This window comes from Marmota flaviventris, chromosome 14 (assembly GCF_047511675.1).
Source record: "Marmota flaviventris isolate mMarFla1 chromosome 14, mMarFla1.hap1, whole genome shotgun sequence".
In the NCBI taxonomy this organism is placed as follows: domain Eukaryota; kingdom Metazoa; phylum Chordata; class Mammalia; order Rodentia; family Sciuridae; genus Marmota; species Marmota flaviventris.
Window position 1 is genome coordinate 57,639,426 of NC_092511.1, and position 19,042 is coordinate 57,658,467.

Below are 19,042 nucleotides of genomic sequence, written 5' to 3' on the forward strand. Positions count from 1 at the left end.
TTGTCCACTATCATGTTTGCAATATTTCATAATAAAAAGTTGAATAATAATAAAACTAACATCTGGGAATTCTACTACCTACAGGAAAAGTTGAAACTTTAATTAGCCTGGCCCCTGGCAACCTTCAACAGTCTGTCTCAGATGCCTTTAGCTTCATCCGTCCTCCTGTTCATCTTATATTCCAGCTGCACTAAATTCTTTATCTATTTATATTCTATTCTTCAGTCCCTTTTTTATATGTAGCCTACTGTTCCTTCTGCATGTATTCCTTCCCACTGTGCAGATAGGCCTCCCACCTCCACTCCAACACAAGTCCTACTAAACACAAACACTTACTCTGTCATGATATTCCCCTCTACTCTGGGCAATAAATCTGTGCCCTTGTGGTTTTAACATAGCGTCTCTTTCCACATTATTATGATCATTAATTATGTCCAATTATTTACTAGGGTGCAGTACTTGGACATGAAGAATATGTCTTATTTACATTTACTTATTATGATTATATATTACGTTCCAGTTTCTAGGCACTTTATGTGTAAACTAATGAATATAGTGTATTTTATTTGGAATACCAAAATAATAATAATGCCATTTGTTATTACAACTTAAAAGCACAAGGTTTCTCTCAGTTAACTAAAGTTTTTTAAGTAAGGAATAAACTGAAGGAAAATAGATAGTATTATACAGCTTTTTTTTCTATGACAATGATTTTGTAGAGTTATACTAAATGAAACTGGCTTATCTATAAAATAAGTACTATCAAGTGATAGGTAATAATTAGGTCACATCTTATAAAAATAATAGACTTTAATTTCTTTTACTTAGCTATTAGACTTTTAAGCATTATATTTTCCTGGTAAACAGCATTTTCATATTTTTCCCCCTTTTCTCTGATTTGGCTGAGCCCTAATAAAAATAAATCTAGAAGTCAGGGCAAAAGTGAGACATTGAAGAATTTTGATTTTTTAAAAATTTTATTTAGCAAGGTAATGGACTAAATTTAATCAACAAATTCTCAATTTTTTTATTTTTATTTTTTTTTATTCTTTTGCAGTATTGGGGATTGAACCCAGGGCCTCATTATGCTAGGCAAATGTTCTACCACTGAGCTATACTCCACCTCCAGCCCAATACATTCTTATTTTTATCTATACATGCCCCCCCCCGCCGCAAAAAAAAGTGTGTGTACATATTTAAATCAAGTAGTGAGACTTTTTGTTTTATTTATTTTTAATTTTCTAATTTTTATTTTATTTATTTATTGTGATACTGAGGATTGAGCCTAAGGTACACTGTCACTGAGCTTTATCCCCAGCCCTTGTTCTTTTTAACTTTTTGCAGCTCTTTTTCAATTACCAGTTACCTATTTTCTATGGAAGTTCTTGTCTTATGTATGTTTTTAGGCCTCAAGAAATCAATAAAGAAGAACTAGAGGGAAATAGCATGAGATGTGGTAGAAAGCTTGCCAAAGATGGTGAAGTAAGTATGGGTTGTGATTCTTAAATTTTTCTCATACAGATAGTTGAGAAAGTGTGGTTCATTGGACTATTTTTTGTACTTTCATATGTTTTCAATTCTTCATAATAAAAACTAATAGAACAAATGTCTGGGAACTCTATAACCATAATGCACTTTGTATATCCATCATGATACCTACTATGCTTATGGAGAGCTTATTTGATAGTTCTAGTAGTATGTGGTCCTAGGCAATGAGTTTCAGCTACCATGCTCAGTGATAAATTACACAGCCTTGCATGAGACTGTTGAACTTAAATTTGGGATCCAGATAAGAGATTTGAGAAGAGGATCCCTCAGCAATTCAGAAATCAAGATAAGGAAGTAAAATGAGCCAGGCATGGTGGCAACTACCCATAATCCCAGCTACTCAGAAGGCTGAGGCAGAGGGATCACCAAATCAAGACTAGACTGGGCAATTTAAAAAGGCCCTATCACCCCTAAAAAGAAAAAGGGAAGTTATGTGAGAACATTACATAGTCTTAAAAGTCATTCTGTTTTTTAATTACCCTAAATCAAAGATAGTCAAACCCTTTGATTGCTAACTACATTAAGAATCACCTTTTTTGAGGCTGGGGTTATAGCTCAGTGGTAGAGCGCTTGCCTAGCACATGTGAGGCACTGGGTTTGATTCTCAGCACCCCATAAAAATAAATAAATGAATGAAATAAATGTATTGTGTATTTTATTGTGTAAATGTATTTTAAGAATGATCTTTTTGCAGTGGCACATAGCTGTAAGCCTAGCAGCTTGGGAGGCTGAGGCAAGAGGATCCTGAGTTCACAGCCAGTCTTAGCAAAAGTGAGATTCTAAGCAATTCAGTGAGACTATGTCTCTAAATAAAATACAAAATAGGGCTGGGGATATGGCTCAGTGTCAAGTGCCCTTGAGTTCAATCCTCAGAATCCCCCCCAAAAAATTACCTTTTTATCTTACCATGATATATGTGTGTATGCATATTTATAAATATTTAAAATAATACTTACCTTTGCTGTATCCAACGAACTTATTTTCTATTTAATTTTTTAAGAGCTGATTGTCATTTATTAAGTTGATTTTTAAAGCCTAATCATGATTTTCATTTTAAAAGAAATTTTAGCCTAATTTGTATACCCATTTGATCCCTTTTCTTCCACATTTACCCTCTTTTTTTTTTTTTTTTTTCCTTCTCAATATTAGGGATTAAACCCAGGGCCTCAATCATGCTAGGCAAGCTCTCTACCACTGAGCTACATCTCCAGCCCTTTGTTTTGTTTGTTCATTTTATTCTGAGACACAGGGTCTTTCTAAATTGCCCAGGCTAGCCTCAAACCATGATCCTCCTGCTTCATTCCTGAGTAGCTGGAATTATAGGCATGTACCACCACATCGAGCTTAACTTTAATTTTTAAAGTTAATTATGTTTGTATTCACAGTTGTGATAAATGTTCTGAGTGTGCAAGAGGAACAGTTGTCTTATTTATTCTTGTTTTTCTTTGTTGCTGCTTTCAGATTTTGTTCCTCCTTTGTCCTTCATTGGACTACAGCTCCTTTGAAGCAAATTCTTCTATTACACTACCTAAGACCCTTATTGTGGCCATCATTCATAGGCTCACTGTCATTACTTGTCACTACTGTTATTACCAGTCTTGGTGTTTTCAGTATGTCTGTTCCCTTATCTTCCCCCAGTGATCTTGTGCTTCACCCTAACATAAGGACATCCTAAGTTTTTTTTTAATCAACTAACTACCACCTTCAAAATCTCTTATTGAAAAAAGCATCCCTTTTCAGGCTTCACTTCCTCTTATCTTTCTAGCTCTCTCCCTCAAGTACCTGGACTCCAGCAATTTTTTAACCACAGTAGGTTATACAATACATTGTTCTTACTGCAATAGGAAGAGAATCTGTACATCCTCTTACCAACAGTTCCACCAATTTGTAGCTGTGCACTGTGCTTTTTTTCTTTAGAGAATGGCTGAACTGTCTGCTTCTGTCCTAGTGCATCCCCTGTTCTTCTACTGAATCCCATCCCTTCTCCTCTGTTCAAAAATTTTGTTCCTACAGTAATAACTGCCTTTTCCTGTATAATCGGTTTTTCTCTTCTGTTGGCTTATTCATATTTAGCATATAACATCATCCTGCATTACCACCCATCTTAAACAATATTTTGACTCCACATTCTCCTCTAGCTACCACTCCATTTCTCTTCTCTCCCGTTTAGGCAAAACTCATTGAAAAAAGTTGCCTGTATTTGTTCACTATATTTCTTCTTTTCTGATGCCTTCTTGAATCTACTCCGTAGCACAACTTCACTGAAACTGTCATGCCAGAATCAGCAGTGATCCCACATTGCCAAATCGAGTAGTTCAAGTAATCAATGTCAGTTTTCTTCTGAAAACTCTTGTCAATATTGACATTTTTGTTCACTCACTCCTTATTGAAAGATTTTCTCGACTTCTAGGACAGCATACTCTGCTGGTTTTCTTCCTACTTCATTGGCTGCTCCTTCTAGTCTTTGCTAAATCCTTCTCTTATTCAACAAATGTTGCTTTAACTAGAGGCTCAAATCCTTGAACTTCTCCCTACCTGTGCTCCTCATAATTGATCTCATAGAATCTCATGATGTCACACTCTATCTGTACCCTGATGACTCCTACCTCTAAATTCATATATCCAGCTACTCAAATAGCATCTTCTTCAAATACCTAGTAGATCTCTAATATAACAATCCCAAGCAGAGCTTCTGTCTTCCATAAACCACCTCCTTCCCATATATTCTGCAGCCTGTAGATGGTCCCTCCATTAGGCCATTGCATAGGCTCCAAACTTTGGGTTCATTTTGGATTCCTCTTTCTTTCATACCACTCTCGTTTTCCATAAGAAATTTTCAAGGATTTATGCCTTAAATACATTCTTAGCATGTCTACCACTATCACTCAAGTCCATATCACCATTCTCTCCTGCCTGGGCTATTGGAGTGGCCTCATTAGTGCTGTTTTACTCTTGCTTCCTTGACATTCAACCAAGTGATCTTTTTAAAATGTAAGTTAGATTTGTCACTCCCTTCCCTAAATAGCCTCCATTCACCTCCCACCACAATTAGAGGAAATCTAAACTCTTTCTTACCATAGACCATTAGACCCTATCTTTTCTGGCCCTCAAATTCCTCTATGAATTCATTTCCAGTTTCTAACACTGTCAGTCACTGCCCCATCCATATAGCCTATCTTGCTGATCCTTACATACACCAAGCATATTTTTACCCTTAGAGCTTTATACTTGCTGTTCTCACTACCTATAACACTCTTTCCCCAGATAGCTACCTGATCTGATCTTTCACCTATCCTCCTCAGAGAGATTTTCCTGTGTACTTGTATAAATTGGCAGGCAGGCTTCTCAACTGCAAGCCCCCTCCTCTACCCTGTGACTCTTCTGACCTTCTCTTCTCTTCTAGAGCATGTGAATTGTACATCTTCCATTCTACCACACAAACATATTCACATAGTGGAATATAAGTTCTACTAGGGCAGAAACTTTATTTACTGCTATGTCTCCACTGCCTAAAGCAGTGTCTGGTATATGTACTGAGTGTGTTGGCTAAATATTGAATTAATGTTTTAATTCAGGGTGCCCATCAAACCCTTGAAGCCCTAACTTTATTTCCCTATCCCGTGGTACCTTACCTCTCTTACTAACAATTAGCTGGTAGAATAAGCAAACTTACAACCCTATGATGGTATTGAGAATAACCCAGTCATGTGTCTGTTTGATTAATTACTTGAGGTATTAGAGTGTTTTTAAAGTAAAGTGGATTTTAATGGGTTTTTGCCTCCATCTGGACTCTCAGTATGTAAGCAATATTACTTAGAATTATAGTGAAAACCTTATTATTTATGATAGAATTGCAGTATGGAGAGCATAAAGAGGCCATAGTAGGAAAGCAGCTTAAGGAATTATGGTCATAAAGGTTGCTTTTCTGACTAGGTATATGGTTCTCTGGAAAGCCTTAAGAGAAAAGCACTGACAAAAGTGCTTCCCATGAGGGAAATACCTGGAGTTAGGAGGGAAAAAAAGTAACTTTGAACTTTTTATTTTTTACTTGCTAATGTGATTAACTGAAATAAATCTCTCTTTTGTGTCTTTAGTACTGCTGGCGATGGACAGGTTTTAACTTCGGCTTTGACCTACTTGTAACTTACACCAATCGGTACATCATTTTCAAACGCAATACACTGAATCAGCCATGTAGCGGATCTGTCAGTTTACAACCTCGAAGGAGCATAGCATTTAGGTAGGATGAGATTTACCTACTCCACTCTCCTCACTACAGAGGAAATAGAAGAAATAAAATAAAACCTTGATAATTTATACCAACTTAGTAAGATACAGAATATGCAAAAGTGTTAGGAACTGGTAAGACTCCATTTCTGTGAAATATATTATTAATAATCAAAATCAAAAGAGCTAGTATATTAGAATGAATAGGCTGGAATATGAATGATAGAGGACTGATAACTTGAGTTTGAAGCTTTGTTGCTATGGCTAGTAAATAAAATATCCAAACTAGAAATATGGCAAGGTGGTTTTCTACCAATATGTCTTATATTATCCTTAACTTTCTACAAGATTTGATATATATCCAGATTTGCCTGACAGATGAACTGGCAGCCTTTTACTGGAGAGTATGCTATAGGCTAACAAATGGGGAAATAGTTAATGAACAGATTATTTCCATATTAATTATTTATTTTGGAATTAGAGATTAAACCTAGGGGCACTTCACCATTGAGCTACATCCACAGACCATTTTATTTTTTTATTTTGAGACAAGATCTTATCACTAAGTTGCTGACCGTCTCACTAAGTTGCTGACCATCTCACTAAGTTGCCAAGACTGGCCTTGAACTTGGGTTCCTCCTGCCTCAGCCTTCTGAGTTGCTGGACACATGTGCCCAGAGAGCAGATTGTTTTTAAATCGTATATTCATACTTATACTATATATAAAGATCACCTCAAGGTGGATCACATTTATTTGGTAATAAGAGTTAAAACTGGGGCTAGAGAAGTAGCTCAGTGGTAGAGCACCGGCTATCACAAGGACCTGGCCTCAGAAGAAAAAAACAGGGTAAAATCTTTACAACATTTGATTAGGCAGTGGTTTCTTTGATAGGTCATCCAAAGGATGGGCAACAAAAGAAAAATAGATAAATTAGACCTCATCAAAACTGAGGACTTTTGTATATCAAAGCACACTATCAGCATTGGAATGGGAGAAGATATTTGTAAACTATATGTCTGATAGGAGTTAATCAGAATGCATATAGAACAGCTTCTATATGTACATGATTAAAAAAAAAAAAATTTAAAAATGAGGAAAGGAACTGGGCACACACCTGTAATCCCAGCAGCTCGGGAGGCTGAAGTAGGAGGATCACGAGTTCAAAGCCAGCTGCTGCAACTTAGCGAGGCCTAAGCAACTCAGTGAGCCCCTATCTCTAAATAAAATATAAAAAGGGCCAGGGATGTTACTCAGTGGTTCAGTGTCCCTGAGTTCAATCCCCTGGTACCAAAAAAAAAAAAAAAGAGCAAAGGCAGTGGTAGAGGGCTTGCCTAGCATGTATCAGGCCCTGAGTTCAATCCCCAGGACTTGTAGGCAGGGATCATAGCACAGTAGTTGAGCATTTGCCTAGCATGTGTGAGACACTAGATTCAATTCTCAGCAATCCATATAAATAAATAAAGGTCCACTGATGAAAAAAATATTGTAAAAAAAAGGGGGGACTTGTATAAAATTTCTCCAACGTGATAAACAAGCGGCTAAAGAGCTCATGAAAAAATGCTAAGGGAAATGCAAATCAAAACCACAAGGAGATATTACTTCACCCTAAGGAGGGCTATTATTCAAAACAAAATAAGTGTTGACAACAATATAGAATAATTGGAATCCTGTGTACTATGGATGTTGCCCAGTTGTGGAGTGCTTGCCTAGCATGTGCAAAGCTCTGGGTTTAATCCCATGCTCTCCTCCCTCACCCCCCTATAAAAAAGGAAAGAAAATATTATGATGCTTTCAAAGAATTTAAACACAGAATTACTATATGATCCAGCAGTTCCTTTTTTGCCTGTATACCCAAAAGAATTGAAATTAGAGCCTTGAACAGATACTTGTATACTCATGTTCATAGCAGCATTATTCATAGTAGCCATGTGTTCATTGACAGATTATGGCTAAAACGTGGTAACATACATATAATAAACATTATTCAGTATTTAAAAGGAAGGAAATTCTAACACATGCTAAACTTGAACAAACCTCAGAGACATAATAATAAGTGAAATAAGCATGTCACTAAAGGACAAATATTGTATGACCACTCATAGGAGGTTCTTTAAGTGGACAAATTCATAGAGACAGAAGGGGAATCTCATGAAAATAGAAGGGTAACCAGTAGAAAGGGACCAGGGAGGAGGAGAAGGAAAGAGGAAATTCTAAGAAATAATATTGACAAATTATATTATTATATGATGTGCATGTATGAATGTATAACAGTGAGTCCCATCATTCTAGTACACCAAGAAAAAATATGAGGGGGTGCACATAAAATATGTTGACAAAAAAGAAAATTCATACAGATTAAATATGGTTGCCAGGGCTGGGAAGGGGAAATAGTGAGTGTTTAATGGGTACAGAGTTTCAGCTGGAGAAGAAGAAAATGTTTCAGAGATGGGTCATAGTGATAGTTGCAGAGCATTATCAGTGTATTTAATGCCACAGGACTGCATAAAAATGATTTAAATGAACAATTTAAATCATGTGTATTTTACCATAATAAAAAGTCATTTATATCCTCTGACCTCTCCCTCCCCAAAAAAAGATTTTTGAAAAGTCATTTTCAAATTATATTTCACATATGTATACAGCATAGGTTTATAAACCCAAATGGAATCAGTTTATAGTCTGAAAAGACTTTGAAGTCTCTCATAAAATAAAAAACAGAATATGGAAGAGAAAAAAGTGAGGGAGGTTTCCTTAAATTAATCTGTGTTTAAAATATCTCCTGTTTATTTTTATTTTTTTTAATTGCAGGTTACGTTTGGCTTCTTTTGACAGTAGTGGAAAATTAATATGCAGTAGAACAACTGGCTATCAAATACTTACACTTGAAAAGGATCAGGTATGTTTGATTACTTTTCTGTTGTCATTATAATATTCATGTTTTGAATCCTCTTTTGAGAATAGAATTGACATTAAAGCAATATTTGATTTAAAGATTGGTTTGAAAGTTTTTTTGTTTTTTTTTTTAAGTAAAGATGAAAGTGCTACATTCACTTCTGCACTTAGCTGATCCCACTACAGATTGAGTATCCTTAATCCAGAAACCTTTAATCCACAAAGGTTTTCTGAAATCTGAAATTTGTTGAGTGCCACACATGTCTGACAGCAAAATAATTGTATTCACAAAATCATTAAAAATATTTTATAATGGGCTGGGGATGTGGCTCAAGTGGTAGCGCACTCAACTGGCATACGTGTGGCCCCAGGTTCAATCCTCAGCACCACATACAAACAAAGATGTTGTGTCCGCCGAGAACTAAAAATTAAATATTAATAAACTCTCTCTCTCTCTCTCTCTCTCTCTCTCTTTTCTCTCTCTTCTCTCTCTCTCTTTAAAAAAAATATATATATATATTTTATAAACGTACCTTGAGTCTATGTGTGTATGTTACATATGAAACATTGAATTTGTGTTTAGACTTAGGTCCCATCCCCAAGATAATTCATTATGTATATTGCAGATTTTCTAATATCTGCAACATTTCCTGGTCTCAGGCCTTTCAAATAAGGGATATTGTATCTATAGAAGCATAACTGGGCCAACAAAAATGAAAGTACAAAACACAATTTGACTTGACAGGCAGGGGAAGCTGATAATAAGGAAATGATTGTTTATCTTGAATATCTTCAAAAAGTTATGAACTTGATACATTGTATTCTAAGTGTATTTATTTGTACATTAATGATAGACATCTTAAAAATAATCCAGCGTGTCTCCATAGCTCCTGAACATTAAAAGAACATTTTTCTCTAGCACATTAATTTTATAACAGATTATCTGTAACATTCTCCAAATTAATTCTAAGTTCATTTGTTTTTTTCATACATCACGTGTACACAGATGTTTCAAAATATTATAACAAGGTAAACTATTTTCAGATAGTAAAATTAGAGTGTTAAAATATTGAGAAAGTTTATTTCTATTAAAAACTAACCAGGGGGCTGGGGTTGTGGCTCAGTGGTAGAGTGCTCGCCTAGCATGTGCGAAGTGCTGGGTTCAAGACCCTGCCTCAAAATAAAAAATAAAACAGGCTGGGGCTGGAGTTGTGGCTCAGAGGTAGAGTGCTTGCCTAGCACGTTTGAGGCCCTGGGTTCAATCCTCAGCACCACATGAAAATAAATAAATAAAATAAAGGTATTGTGTCCAACTACAACTAAAAAATAAAAATATTTTTTAAAAAAAGGGGGGCTGAGGAGGTAGCTCACTAGTAGAACACCCCTAGGTTCAATCCCCCGTACAAAAACAACAAAAACCTAATTAACATTTCAAAGGGTATAATGAAAGGATTTACAGCCTGGATAGTTCACATAAATTCTGAGAAAATAGCAGTTTTCCTTAGACCAAAAAGACCATCATGGAATCCTCTTAGCATTGCGAGGAACCTTAGAAGTAACCTCACATGCCGTGGATGAGAATTTCAAAATGGCATTTGTATAGAAGGTTCTTCAACCATTGTTGAAACTTTAGTGACAGAGATGAGGTAGGTAGTATATGAAAATGACCATTTCAAGGCAGATACATAATGAGAAAATTAAAATCTTTCTCCATTGAAATTCTCTATTGGTCCTTCCAAAACCTCTGAAACTGAAAGGACAATGACTGCCCTTTACCTGGAACTTAAGTCATAAATAAAAAATTATTTAAATAGATACATAGATAGATAAATAGTGATGACTTAAAGCAATCAGAAAAGCAAAAATACCAGACCAAGATATTTGTTCATTCAGCAGACATTGTGTCCCTACCTTGTTCTAGGTTCTACGCAATAGTGAAGGAAATAAACAGGAAGAGCCTGTGCTAATGTAGACAGGTATAAATGGGATGGATCATAGGATAAGCTCAAAGTAGCATGTAACATTGAGGGAGAAATCTTTAGCCCATACTGAGGGTAGTATGAGGTTGAGGGTATGTATGGTTATTAAAGGGAGAGAATGGAAGACAGCTCAGGAAAAAAAATCTTTTTCTGGAAAAGTTGAAAAGTGAATGGATACCTGAACCAAGCCTCAAATGAGTGAGATAGAGGAAGGGTACACATGATTCATTCATAGAACTCAAAGAGGGTTGGAGGAGTTCAATACAAAGAGAGCCAACACATGATGGACTATAGATGGAGTTGGGAAGGATTTTAATTAGGGAGTTGTATATATGTGGGTTTTTAAAGTATTTCTTTTACTTATTGATATAACTTTATTTATCTGTGGTGCTGAGAATTGAACCGAGTGCCTCACATATTCTAGTAAGAGCTCTACCACTAAGCCACAACCCCAGCTCCATATGTATGTTTTAATAGGTCATGGATGTTTGTTGTAGGAAAAATAGAAAGCATGAAAGCATAAATAAGCAGAAATTAAAGTCATATATACATCATGGCTGACATTGTTACTTCAAAATAGGATCTATTCGCTATTTTATAACCTGCTTTTTAAAAATTTTTATTTTATTTATTTATTTGGTACTGGGGTGGGAATCCAGGGGCACTAAACCACTGAGCCACATCCCCAGCCCTTTTTGATATTTTATTTAGAGACAGGGTCTCACTGAGTTGCTTATTATCACCTCACTTTTGCTGAGGCTGGCTTTGAACTCTTGATCCTCCTGCCTCAGCCTCCTGAGTGGCTGAGATTAAAGGCATGTGCCACATACCCAGCTAATCTGCTTTGATGGTGGGAAAAAAAAAATATATATATATATATATATATATATTTAAAATGAACTGGCTGGGACTTTATTTAGATTACTCCAATTTTGTTAGCAATATCTCAGACATCACAGTCAGGAGCCAGTCAAACATGCCTTCTTCTCACCATCAGGTCTGAGCAGGGTATTGACCTTGGCCAGGTCAGTGTCACAGAGCTTCTTTGTTTGATCTGGTTCTTGCAGCCTTGACATCCACAGTGAATAATATGTGTTGTCTTCTGTCTTCTACATAGCCTACATTCAGTATCAGGGGAATTTCATGATGACTTAGTGGTTAAGTCTTGGGAAGAGACAAAATGGGCTCACCTAACCTGGGCCTAGTAGAAAGAATGAGTCCTCTTTTGGAACCCAAGGCTGGGAGAACCTGTGTGCATCAGATAATGAGATAGTAATTGATAACTTTTTTTCTTTTTAATTTGTTATACATAGCTTTTCTTACCAATAAATGTATAACTATAACATTATTTTTATTAACTGCATATTAGATGTTTTGGCTGTTCCTTAGTTTAAGTAATTTCTCCTTATTGGATAAAGTTGTTCTCTTTTTTCTTATTAAGAGATACGCGTATCTTTGCCAAGCACAGTGATGCATACCTTTAATCCCAGTGACTTGGGAGACTTGAGACAGGAGGATTGCAAGTTCAAGGCCAGCCTCAGCAATTTAGCAAGGACCTAAACAACTTAGCAGGACCCTTTTTCAAAATAAAAAATAAAAAGTTAGGGATGTAGCTCAGTGGTAAAGCACTGGGTTCAATCCCTAGTACTCAAGACAAAAGAAAGAAATATACCTCTATCTTTGTACATTTCTGAAATTTTAAAGATAAATTTCAAGAAGTGGAATTCATATCAAATGGTGCATATATACATTTTCTAATGGCCAAAATTGCACTCCAAAAATATTGTCCACATAACACTTCCTTCAGCCACAGAGTATACCCAGTATAGTGTATTATAATTTTTTAATCTTTTCCCTAGTAACTTAAGTGAAAACAAATTATATTAGGTTTGATTTTTATTTCTTTGCTTGTTACTGGTATAGTTGTGTTTTGTATGTTTATTTGACTACCATCTTGTGTAAGTTGACAGTTTATATTGTTTTTTTAATCTTTTATTAAGGTGTTCATTTTTCATGCTAATTTTTAACAGCTCATATAGGTGAAGAATACCATTTGTGATAGGTTGACTTTTTCATTTTTGTCATTTATCTTTTCAGTCTTTAAGATGATTTATTAATCTTTTCCTTTAATGACTTCTTTTAGTGTGATCCTTAGGCCTCCTCATTCTTCTTAGGCATACATGGACATCTGTATTTTTTTCCTACTCCTTTTCTGATTTACATTAGAGTGTTTGATGATATCTCTGAAATGTACCAGGTGTATCAATCAAGCCATAGCATATATATCCCTATAAACTTACTTTTATTTTAGAAGCGTTTTATTGATTTCTTTATTATAAAAACAATATTGCATTGTTTTAATTAGGTTAAATTTAAAGCACATTTTAATACCTAATAAAAAAACACTTTCTTTTTTTTTTTTCCCAATAATCCCTGGAAGGCTGAGCGTAGTGGCACATGCTTGTCATCCCAGTAACTTAAGAGGCTGGGGCAGGAGGATCACAAGTTCAAGGCAGGATTCAACAACTTAGCAAGACCAGGGATGTAGTACTCTTCTTGTCTCCATTTTATAAAACACCCTGGGTTCAATCCTTAGTATTGCAAAACAAAACAAAAACAGTCCCTGAATTCTTTGTATATTATTATTCTCCTGAATCAGAGGTAGAATCATTTTGTCAAATTTCATGTTGGGATTTTGTTTTCTGTATATATAGAATAGTTTGTGGGAAACTGATATATCCCTCTGGCATATGATAGTCTCACATAAACTAAGATCTTCCTTATATCTCTCTCTAGAATTTAGTTTTCACATGGTTCCTGTATACTTCCAAAAACTATAATGCTAATAAATATTTTATATATGCTAATACAACATGAATCTCTTCTAATAATTTTTGATAACATGGGAAAGCTAGTGGTTTTTGTAAAATTATTTTATAACTGTTTCACAAGAATGTTAATTTGCATTATAGAAGGTTCTCTCAGCAATGTTTAAGAATGATCAGAGACATGATGATGACAGAAAATGATTATGTTGCTATGATCCAGATAAAAAATGATGAGAACCTTAACTTAAGAGTGGAGATGAAGAAATGTGGATGAGTTCTAGAAATAAAGTACATTTGACAGAATTCAGTGTTTAACTGTGTGTGGATGAGAAAAAGTAGTGAAAGATGTCTCCTGATTTTCTGACTTGGGCAACTCAATTTATAGTAGTGGTTTTTCTCTGAAATTTGAATTATAGGAAGGAAGATTAAATATTACTTAAAGTGTTGGTGATGGTAAAGAGAGAGGTGGTGAATTCAATTTAGGGCACATTTGAGAGCATCAATGTGAAAATTTGATAGATTGGTAGGTAAATGGGCCTGGAGTTTACAAATAATGCCTGTGCTAGAAATAATGACTGGAAGAGATAACCCATAGGAATTAAGAGAATACAACAAGATGGATACCCAGATAGGAACCACTGGTATCTAGTGGGCCAAAAAAACTAACTGAATGAGATATTTGAGAGCTAAGATGGGGAGTCAAAGGCAAGCTATAAGAGTGAAAGCATAGATTACCCAGAAAGGAAGAAATAGATAACAGCCAGTAGTCAGTTGTTTCAATTTGACTTGCTCTATAACTCTGTGAAAACCTTACAGTAGCAAGTTGGATTTATGGATCCTAGAATTTATAAAAAGATAAGACAGGATATGGGGGAAGCAATAGAGAGATGGTGTAGAATAGGTAGCATGAGGCTCTGAGAGGCAGACAAATTTATACATGTAGATGAAGAAATAATCATATGAACATAGAATTGGGAACCTAGGAAGATGTCTGCTGCTGTAAATCAATGGGCTCCCCGGCTTCCATTTCCACAATGGAACAAGGAAAATGACATATAACTTTAAATGTGCTTCAGTGCAGATGTAGGTCTACACTGAACCTGTAGGTGGAGTTAAAGATTTGATAAAGCTAGAACAAGATTCATCTTGAGGATAGAGAATGGGGATGAATATAATTTAATATTCAGAAATGGGTGTGCCCTTAGAGGCTCCAAGTGATGTCCATATTCGCTTCCTTCTTCTCCCAGAATTATCCCTTTTTGCCTGCCCCACCCAACCCCAGCCCTACAGATACTCAAAACCCAGACTGCTGATCTTAGAGCTGTTGCTTTGTCATGGTACAGAATCGTGGTTATTATTGTCATACCATCAAAGCATTTGTCCTTCACCCAAGTTACTGATACAAATTTTGACTAGGACCAAGTGACTTAAGCATCTAAAGATCAACTATGCTTTGACATCATTCCTCTCTGGTGACACTGTTAGCACAATCAGCAAGGGGCGGGGTCTCAATATTGTCTTTTTTTAATACTAATACTGTTATTTTTAAAATAGTTTTCTTTTTTTAATACTACTCTCCCACTTTGAAGGGTACAGAGATTGTGTGTGTGTGTGCGCGTGTGCGTGCGCGTGTGTGTGTGTGCATGCGCGCGCGCGAGCGCATACTTGGAGTACTTTGTATTCCCTATCTTTATCCAACTATCTTTATCCAATTATCTTGCTACTCCAACAACACAGAAGCTGTGTTCAGTTAAGCCTACTAGAGTCAATCAATATTCTATTTTTAGTTCATTTTCATTGCTTCAGTAAAAAATGTAAAACTCTAGATTAAATAGTGAAACTAGTGCACACTATTGTATGGAATGTATTTCAAATATTTAAAAAGTAGGAATTCTCATTTCACTATTGCTGCTGCTGCTTTTTTTTTTTTTTTTAATTTGCAGATGGACACAATACATTTATTTATTTATTTTTACATAATACCATGAGGATCAAACCTAGTGCCTCACACATGCTAGGCAATGTTCCACTGAGTCACAACCCCAGCCCCTCAGTGTTGCTTCTTTTACTCAGGATTTGTTTTGTTTGCTAAATGTTGCTGCTAAAGCATATGTTAGATTCCAAAAAGAGATCTGTAACATCAATAATGGTTATATTTGACATTCTTGGGTATAGCATCAGCTTCAGTCTTTGGAGAGAGTTCATAGCATTCCCATGTTTATTGTTATAATTGAACCTGAAATTGCTTTTACATGATAATGTTTTACGTGCCAGGAGACAAGTAACATGTTTGTTATTGGGACAGTGGGAACTTTTAAATGGGAGCAGAAACCCTGCTTGATGATGATAATTATGACTTCCCCACCTGAAGCCAAGTAAGAGGTTCACTTTACCAGTTCACCAATTCTTCCATAAAGTATATATGAACTTGACAGAAATTTTTACAATAATGAAAATAACTACCACTATTATTTAATATATAGCTGCTTTACAAAACCTTCTGTACATTGTCTCATTTGATCCCCAGTATAATCCTGTAAAATGGTTATTCTTCTTGTCCCCATTTTATAGCAAGGAAGCTGCAGTTGACAGGGTCACACATTTAGTGGGCAAGAGTTTTTGAGATTTGAGCTGTGGCTCTTGGTCTCCAGGCACAAACTCTTAATTCCATGTTACCTCTTTTGGTTCACTCAATTCAGTAGCTTGGTTTTTTTAGTTAATTTGGCTTTTTAAATATTGCTATTCAGTTGTCATTAAACATACAAATCTGTCTTATAGGAACAAGTGGTGATGAACTTGGACAGCAGGCTTCTGATCTTCCCTTTATATATATGCTGTAACTTCTTGTATATATCACCAGAAAAAAGAACTGAAAACAATCGTCACCCAGAAAATCCAGAAAACTGAGGATCCTCATCAGTTGGAAATAGTAGCACTTTGAAAACTTTTTAGGCCAGCTTTAATTTAATGGCCTTACTGATATTCATATCTAAGGTGACTAATATTAACAAAGGCCTTATGAACTGTACAGATAATTCAGAAGATAGTTCTTACATTTGTCACATTTCTATGCATATATGAAAAAGCATTTTAAAGCCAAGAAAACATCCCAAACCATGCATAATAAAGATGTCAACCCATGCTTTTAATTTAGCATTAGTAGAAAATTGCTGTAGGTAAATTTTACATTTCTTTGCAACAAAATATAGATTTAATTTTTATTAAAATTTGATCCTGCCTAATGTTAAGTGAACCTCATCCATCTGTAAATTTATTTTTATTTTGCTAAAAGAATGCTAAAGGAATAATTTGAACAGCCAATTACAAATGCTATTTCAATTCGTGCCTTTAAAGCTGTCCTTTGATTTTTTTCAACTACTCATTTTAATTCCCCCATTTAGTTTAATATCATTCCAATCTACAGTCTACAGTTGTTTTTAATCATTAAATATGTTTTTCATGGTTTGGGGGAGACTAAGCTGAGGAACTTTTTTAAAAACTTAAGTATTTTCATGCTTTTTTTTTTTTTCTCATTTAGTTTTCCTGGGATTTCAACAGTAACAAAAGTCAGCTTTAGACCTTCAAATGAACTTGAATGAGGGAAAAATCAGTTTGATTCTGAGAATATTCCTTTGCCTTACATGGTCTTATCTTTGACATTCTGTATACTTTTATTATTAGGTTATGAATTATTTATGTATCAAATATTACAGTTTTAAACATTTTCATGTTCTCTGATCTTGAGAATTATTTATGTTCAAATTTTAGTTGAGAATCCTGTTTCATACTTAAGCTCAGGACTTTGTAATCTCTGAATTGAGTGCCTTTGAGTTATACATACTGATAGAAATTTCATAGTAAATGTACATAAGGTTGGAGGATCTAATATAAAAGCTGATAATAAAGCATTAATGTAAAAATGGAACTTATTTTTGTCAAAAACGAGATGTACACTTGTCATGATTTACATAAGTTGGCTTCTTGTATTTGTTGTTATTTTGAAAATAGCCATGCTCGTTTTCCTTTCAAAGTAAGTACTTTTGTGGTTAATGTATGTTTTTAGTATGTTTTTTAAAATGGGAATCACTTTTATGTATCTGTGCAAATAAAAAATGCCCATTTGAAAAAAAGTTAATAAATAAGCTCTTATTTAAAGTGGACAAAAAACTTAATTAAACCTGGGATTTTTTTTTTTTTTTTTGCTTTCTAGTCAGATATTTTTGCCCACTACTTTTATGTTTTAAATTTATTAGTTTTTCCCAGCAATATGTTGACAGGCTCATAAGTTGCTTTCATCCTTTGAGAATTTGTCCATTTGGTTAACATAAGGAACCTTTTAAATGCCTCCTGCTCCACTCTTAGAACTGTAATGTACATGTTTCTAATACAGTGATTTAGCTATATCAAGAAGCTACATTTTTTAATTTTATATTTGGCTTTAATTACATCTTTTTTCATGAGGTACTAGTTTTTTCTTTATCACAGCATAAGAGATTCATTATCCTTTACACATTAAAAAACATAATGCTAGACTTCGTTGGATTATTTGAATAAATTTTTATGAATCTTGGAAGTAAAGATAAACTGAGTATATTAATGAGGAAAATTGACTATTTCATTTCACTTATAAAAATGAACTGGCCAAATTGGAATTATATCTGATTCCTGTTCATTGGTTCTTTTCTAGTCAAGTTGCTTATGTCATCCATAGACAGGATAATTATTTCTTCTATCACAAGTAGTTTATATTCTCATTTGAGAAACTGGTAATTGCAAGCTAATTAAACGTAAGGAATCTGCTTTTTATTTTCTTACCAATTAACTGTTTGTATAGTGTTCCTAAATAGGAATATTTTCAATAAAGTGATAGTATCAGCTGAAGTAGCATATGAATTATTGTATATAAGCTTTTGTATTTGTCAGCTCTTGCTTCTACCAGTGTTTTTTTTGTTGTTGTTGTTTGGTTGGTTTTTTTACTGCTATGGCCGGAAAAAAAGTATTTATTCATTAAATAATTATTTTTGTTTGTCTATCAGTAAAGAAGAGATCTTTAAGAGAATATGTTCATGTTGAATTATTAAAAAGATATGAATGTACCTTTTTCTTTTCCTTTTCCTTTTTTAATTTTTTTCTTATAGATTTGGATTGAAATTTAGCAAGATAGGCAAAATTAAATGCAAAACAGTAGTGAGTTACTAGCTTTTTTTAAACCAAATATTTAGTGTGTACTGTTCTATCTCTAAGACATTCAACAGGATTAACTTAACAATAAACACTTTTCACTATCAAATGCAAAAGTATGCCATTAAAATTTAGTTAAGAATTAAATTGACTCAATCAGTCACACTACCCACATTGGAAGAGTTTAGTAGCCACATGTAGCTGGTGGCTGCCATATTGGACAGGGGAGTCAGATACAGAATATTCTCATCATTGCAGAAAGTTCTGATAGTTGGTTTAGAATATATTGGACTATTAGTGATGAAACTGTTTAAAGTTACATTACCTTATTGATGAACCCATGTAAAGAACAGAAAAAGTAATAGAGCCAGAGGTTCAAATAATAA

The 19,042-nt window shown here is 34.6% G+C and overlaps 1 protein-coding gene across 1 annotated transcript in view; it reads left to right on the forward strand.

Moving 5' to 3' along the window:
• Gmcl1 (germ cell-less 1, spermatogenesis associated) overlaps positions 1–18,571 on the forward strand; it is a 47,116-nt gene extending 28,545 nt beyond the window's left edge. The window contains exons 11-14 of the mRNA XM_027934532.2: positions 1,407–1,482; positions 5,643–5,788; positions 8,585–8,672; positions 16,254–18,571. Of these exons, the coding sequence (XP_027790333.2) occupies positions 1,407–1,482; positions 5,643–5,788; positions 8,585–8,672; positions 16,254–16,382 (439 nt within the window). The 3' untranslated portion in view covers positions 16,383–18,571. The remainder of the gene's footprint in view (positions 1–1,406; positions 1,483–5,642; positions 5,789–8,584; positions 8,673–16,253) is intronic.
• The last annotated feature ends 471 nt before the right edge of the window (positions 18,572–19,042 follow it).